The sequence below is a fragment of the Carassius carassius genome, chromosome 17 (assembly GCF_963082965.1).
Source record: "Carassius carassius chromosome 17, fCarCar2.1, whole genome shotgun sequence".
Taxonomy (NCBI): Eukaryota; Metazoa; Chordata; class Actinopteri; order Cypriniformes; family Cyprinidae; genus Carassius; species Carassius carassius.
Genome location: NC_081771.1, coordinates 3,485,950 through 3,493,157, shown reverse-complemented (window position 1 = coordinate 3,493,157; position 7,208 = coordinate 3,485,950). Strand labels below are relative to the sequence as shown.

At 38.6% G+C, this 7,208-nt stretch overlaps 1 protein-coding gene across 1 annotated transcript; it reads left to right on the top strand.

Annotated features, from left to right (window-relative positions):
- LOC132091016 (odorant receptor 131-2-like) lies at positions 1-984 on the top strand. The gene has a single exon (XM_059497802.1). It carries the CDS (start codon positions 1-3, stop codon positions 982-984), a length of 984 nt encoding a protein of 327 aa, XP_059353785.1.
- The last annotated feature ends 6,224 nt before the right edge of the window (positions 985-7,208 follow it).

The window sequence follows — 7,208 nt, the reverse complement described above, 5'->3', positions numbered from 1 at the left end:
ATGCTTTGTGGACTTTGGACTGTCATATTTTACAACTGCAAAAGGACATTGAGCTCTACAATGATTCAAAACAGCACCCAAGACAGATATATGGAAAGTGTTGTCAGAAGTTTCATCTTTGTTCTTTTTGGGATCATAATTAACTCCATCAATGGAGTGCTTGTGTTTACATTCTTTAGGAGTTCAGTTTTCTACAATGATCCAAGATATATTTTATATATTAATTTGGTTATTAATGATTCGCTCATGGTTTTTTTCAGTGTAACTCTTTCTGTAATGAGTTATGCATGGCCGAGGGTTCCTTTCCCATTCTGTGTCACCCTGCTAATAGTAGCTGCAACTTCTTATAACAACACTCCTCTGACTTTGGCTGGTATGGCCATTGAGCGTTACATTGCCATCTGCAAACCACTGCATCACCATCAGATCTGCACAGTGCGCAGGACATACATCCTCATCGCTCTGATTTGGTGTGTCAGTGTTTTACCTGGATTGATTGACTTGATTATCATAGTAATTTTTCGTACTTTATCTGTCTTTACTACAAGTACCCTTTGTAGTTCAACAAGTGTGTATAACACACCATACAGTGAAGAACTGAGCAAAGTAAAGAATAGTCTGTACTTATCTGTTGTGTGGGTAATCCTTGTATTCACATATTGCCAAGTGCTGATTGTGGCCAGAAGGGCCTCCGCTGATAAATCCTCAGCAAAAAAGGCCCAAAGCACAATCCTGTTACATGGAGCACAGCTTCTGCTCTGTATGTTGTCCTACATTACTGGTATCATAGACAAGATTTCTGCTCAACTTTCACGAGATGATCTGAAAAAAGTGACCATTCCTAATTACCTTATAACAAACTTATTACCACGACTGCTTACCCCGCTGATTTATGGTGTTCGAGATAAACTTTTTTATAATCACATGAAAAGGCTTTTTGCATGTAAATTACTTATTGTAAAGGTCAATTCAACCAAACAGTGAGAAAAAAAGGCTTCTAATCTTGCTGTTAATGTTTTTTTTTTGTTTTTGTTTTTTAGTAAGTTAGACATCTTTGCTAATGCTTACATATTTATTGTGAAATCATAAAGTATAATTAGTTTTTTAAAAAGAATGGATAGCATAATATAATATAGCATATACATATATATATATAAATATATAAAATTTAGCAAATTCTGTATATATACACTGTAAAAAAGTGTATTGCACTTCGATGATAAATGATTTGCAACACTTAATGCAAATATGCAAACTTGAGTTTATGGCATAATTCCTAAAGCTTGACTGCTAGAGTTTGGTGCTAGAAATGTCATCACAGATAATAACAAATGTAAATCTTGAATGCACTGTAATTTACTTTGCATAAAAGTGTATGTCAAGTGAATGCATATACAGTAAATAAAAAGACTGCATGCTGTCCTTTCACAAATGGACAACATTCAGATGAGCATATAAACTACTGAGTTATGCCTTGAATAAAAACATTTTTCATTTTGTTTTTATATTCCTCATAGCATATGCTTATTAACATGCTAAATGTTTCTCCTTTTAACTTCAATATCAGGTTAAATATAAGGAAAAATCTTAAGGATAAAAAAAGACGTATTTCAGCTTGATAAAGCTGATCAGCCATCAAGATATTTGGAAGGAAAGCAACTACAGACAACAACTACATTCAAAAGTCATTCTTCCAAAAAAAAAAACACATCATTTCACATCAGTGCACAAGCACAATGAACTATTCTGTTCAACTCTATACTCTACAAGAATGATATCCAGATTCTTTTGCAAAACATGTTTACCATCATTTCTCTTGCGGTCATACTTGTCTCCATCAATGGAGTGTTTGTATACATATTCTTTAGGAGTTCAATTTTCTACAATTTTCCAAGATACATATTATATATTTGGTTATCAATGATATGCTCATGGTTTGTTTATCTGTAACTCTTTTTGTGATTAGTTTTACATGGCCAAATGTACCGTTCCCATTCTGTGCCACCCTGCTAATAGTAGCTGCAACTGCTCATAAGAACACTCATCTGACTTTGGCCCGTATGGATTCAAACTGGATGGATGTATAAGTACGTTTTTGGAGTTTTGCAGAAGGCACATATTTCCAATGAGCCTATGTGACATTTATTGTCAGGGAACACAGATACTAATAAATGCAACCCTGGGAAATTTTGCCTCAATAGCCGCATTTCCACTGTCGGGCCAGTGCGAGCCAGGGCTTAAAACGGCCCAAGCAGGGCTAATAGCCTCGGGCCAGTAGCACCGAGGCCAGAATAGCATAGGGTTTCCACAGTCAGAGCCTGAAGCTCCGCTGCGCTTCACTAATACACGCCCTCTACACGCCTCTCATGATCAACCTCACTCACGAAACCTCTTCATTTCACCAACAAAGAGAAGTTATCAGAAAACTAAGAAATAAGTCACTGGAACATACGCGATCACAAAACGAACATGATAAAAGTCGCCGTTTGTTTGCATGCTTTGTTATATATTCAAATTCAAAAGCATCAATGTTTTACTATAGAATAAGGGATACATTGAGCATAATGAATTAATTTATCAGGACTCAAAATTAATAACACAGAAATAAATGTATTTCTATTTTATTTATTTTTAACGCTTATGAAAATAGCCTGCTTATTCAGTCGAGCCTGTTCCTCTTTATTTGTAGCCACAGTAGCCTATATACATCACATTTAGAATGAATGATAATATCTTTATTTTTATAAAAGCTCCCAAACATAAAACATTATTATATTTTTATGATAGGCCACGTGGAGCTCTCGACGAGACTTGTGACAGATAATATAAGTTACTGAAGATTTCTTAAAACGGTCATATTTACCATGTTTACTCTGCCTAGCGTGCAGAGACTTTTGCATTGCTTATAAATATTTCTGCCTTGTATGGTGATTATAATACACATCAGATTAAGTTATTTCAAACACTCGCTGCTGACTGAAAGTGAGTTTTGAGCTCAACTTATTTAAAAAAATTGTTTAATGCTGCTGTTATAGCTGTTATCTTTCTGAAATGATCCGCAGTGCAGACGGTCTCTATTTTTATAAAAGCTCCAGAACAAAAATCATTATTATATTTTGATGATATGCTACGGGGAGCTAAACTCTCAAGACTAGACGACAGATAAAATATGTTACTTAATAAATACACAATTGTGATAGAGAATAAGAAGCTGACGTCTGATTTCTCCAAGTGGTTGCATTTACCATGTTCACTATGGTAACGTTAATGTTTAGCGTGCACGTCTTTTACATCGCTTGTAAATATTTCTGCCTTGTATGGTGATTATATAATCCACATCAGATCAAGTTATTTCAAACACTCGCTGGTGAGTAAGAGTGATTTTTTAACTCAACTTATTTTAAAAATGCTTTAAGGCTGGTGTTGAAGCTTTTAGCTTTCTGAAATGATCTGCGGTGCTGATGCTCTCCAGACGCAGAGAAACTCCGCCTTTGTTCATAACCCCTCCTCTAGCCCCAGCTGGCCCACTTTAGCCCAAGGTTTTTGTCGGGCCAAAAAACCCTGGCCGTTGGCCCCGAGGAAGCCCCAACGTGGCACGATCAAGCCCTGGAATTGACAGTGGAAACGCGACTGGCACTGGCACGCACTTGCACACCCGGTTTAAGCTCCTCAGTGGAAACACGACTTATGTAAATTCATACCAGAAGCCTCTGATATTAGGAAAAGAAAGGGTGAATAGCAGAATTCATTTTGACAGCAAATTTTGAGGTTTAATTATAGAGTTTTGATTAAAATGCCATTTAGTTTAGTCATATTTTAGTCATCTGAATTGTTTTTAGTTTTAGTCTAGTTTAAGTCAAATAAATATCATTATTTTTTTATTGACTAAATCTACACTAAATTTAGTTAGCTAAAATCTAATGGGTTTAGTTACTGCCACGAATGAGACTCCCGCTCGGCACCAGAGGGAACTCTTGCACGAGTTTGAACTTCAGTCTGGACACACACACACACACACACACGTGCCCGCATACCTGGTCCTGATTACTCCTCTGATGCTCATCAGTGGACTATTTAAGCAGCTCTAAGATCCTACCTCATTGCGAAGTCTTGTATTTCCCCGGTATAGCCCATGGGGTGCAAGGGATTTCTGTTGCACTGCTCTCTGTATATTAACCAACAGCCAGCAATGGACACCAGTAAGATCTCACTCATATGCTCTCTATTGACTGATAAAGCTTTAGACTGGGCCATGGCAGTATTAAAGGAGAATGGATCAACTTTCCCTTTGTTAAGCACTTTTCTTCATTGTTTCCTGGAAATATTTGACCATCCTGCGGGAGGTAAAAGTGCATATGAACAATTACTTGCTTTATGTCTGGGCAGAAATACAGCAGCTGAGGATGCCTTATCATTCTGCACCCTCGCCACTCAGACAGATTGGGTTGAGAGCATGCTAAAACTGCTTTTCCGCAAGGGACTTAGTCTGGAGCTGCAATCTGAACTGGCATGCAGGGATGAGGGAAGTTATATAGACATTGGTTTAAATGACACACAACATGCTTTTATGTTAAAAGTAAATAAAACCACTTCTCAGAAAGAATAAGAACATGGTCTTCTTTTTAATGAAATACCAAATGGTTATATAGGCTAATTACGCATGCTGTATAGCAACTCGTTTAAAAAAAATTTTCTGTGAATACATTTAGATTAGGGCTACCAAAGTTTTTCACTCAAGAGCAGTGTGTGATTTTCTGTCTTTCTCTTGTTGCTTGATTAACATAAATGACTCTAAATTAGGCTGCTATCCCTTTAAAACCAAATTCACAGCTGTAATGGATGCAATGTACTAAAACACGTTCTCCTTGCTGTTTACGTTCTCTTAAGAACTGTTTACGTGAATACTCGTCAAAACGAGTAATTCTTCGTTCATATGATGCAAAAGAGTAGGCCTACTTGCACGCTGAGAGATGCAGAATCTGTGTCTGTATACTTCATTGTCTGTGCTCAGAAAACCAGACCCATTTGAGCTCTCACTTGCGTTGTCAGATTTATCCAAATGTCTGCTCTTCTCTTAATGATGTTTTATAACAAAGTTCGGGAGGAGCAGTCGCAGTTCATTAACCTGATTAACACAAGTGGAGACCAATCAGTAATCAACTCATGACAAGGTATAAATAACAGCAGAACCTACCTCTGTTCATTGACAGTTTTCAGCAGTCAACAGCTCTTCAGCTCTCCTCTCTGCAAAACCATGTCTCAAAAACTAAGCTCTTCATCCGATGAAGAAGTAAACATCGCCCGGGATGCACCTTTGCATTCCGACGGCCACACGACCATCCTTCCTACGCCGGACGACACACCTGAGCCCCAGGCTTCTTCTCGCGGCGGCACACCGGCCCGATCAGCCCTGCCCTCACCAAGACGCCGAGGCCAGCCTTCACCACCCCCGGCTAGTGGTGGCAAAATCGAGGCCTCGTGAACCAATGAAACAGTTGAACCAAATGTGCCATGTTGTTTCGAGGCTTCGAATCAATCCGACACCCGTCTCAACGGTTACACCTAGTGGTCACTTGCAGGTGTTGATCTGAAACAACCTTGACGAGCCATTAAAATAATGTGTTGTTTTTTTATTATAATGTTCTAATATGTGAAGCTTGTAACCTATAGGCTCCTCACTGTGCATAATGTTATTTTGGTCATGAAAAATGAATATTAATAAAAGAAATCAAGCCACAATGTCTCACTTTTTTAGAGATTTTTATTCAAAAATATTAATTTATCTGCTGTGGAAGGACTTAGCCTACTTCTTTTTTTTACAGATAATTTCTCCAGCCTTTGAAAAAATCCTCTCACAAGGGACACTTGTTGCTGGCATACAAAGATATTTTTTTGCAAGGACATACAAATGAGGAAAGATTACTGCTCTCTCTTTCCAGTAAGTTAGTGGATCATGAGTTCTGGGCAAATACGCATCGTTGATGTATTTTTTCACTTCCACTGTGGCATCAGCTGTAGCATTGTGTATCATCTTGGTTTGATGGATGCGAGTATCAAAAAGTTCCCATAAACTGTCCTGTATTTCTACTGGTGTTGATGTTGATGGTGATGGTGATGATGATGATGATTGGTGTGATGTTGACATTTCTGGGTCTGAATAAAAATGAAAACAGCAATTAGTAACAAATCCTAAACTGACGGCATATATGAAGGATATATTATATTACATGATTCAGATTACATAACATAACACAGACTGAAACTGCTCACCAGGATTTGTGTTTGAACGCATCAGTGAAGCACATTCCAGTGTGATATGCTTTTCAGCTTCCTGGGCTTTGGCAGCATTTCCAAATGCCACATTTTTGAACCTTGGGTCCAGCAGTGTAGCCAGTGCCAAGGCTCTAAAACTCTCATAACCTCCACATCTGGAGTGCAGACCTTCTTGCAGATGTGAGCCTATGAGCCAAAACAGGAGAAACACATATTTATAATAATGACAATAATATGACAGTTATGGCCAATCACATGGGTAGTATGGTCATTGTGGCCTACCTAATTGAACAGTTGATTCCTGCGTTGCATTTCCTTTTTTCTGTGCAAGCTTGTGCTGCAACATCCTGTACAGTGGTATAAGCTTTGAAGCAGACACTCTCTTTTCCTCTGACATCTCTGTTGTTGCGAGTTTGAATGGTTGCAGTATTGACAATGATTGTTCAATAATGTCATAATCAATACTTGTCAGGGGAGCAGTATCATTGTTTAAGTTGGAAAGTGCAGCAGCCACTGGTTCACGTTGGTCATACAAGCGCTGTAGCATGTCAAATGTGCTGTTCCATCTCGTGTCAACCTCCTGTATCAGTTTCAGAGTTGGTCTTCCCATCAAGCTCTGCATCTCCACAAGCTTGTCCTTTGCTTTGCAGCTGGATCTGAACAACCCCACTATCTTTCTGGCCTTCTGGCGTATTTCATTGATGACTGGGGTTTGATCTAGTGCCTTTTTCACAATCAAATTTAAAGTATGAGCAAAACATGGGACATGGCGAAGGTGGAGTAGCTGGGCACTTAGGATCATGTTAGATGCATTGTCAGTCACCATGCACTGAACTTTGGAGGTTGTTCCCCACTCAGCCATTAGCAAGGCTTTAGCCTCCATGAGATGCTGGGCTGTGTGGGTTTGGTAAAACCTCCTTACACCCAGTACAACA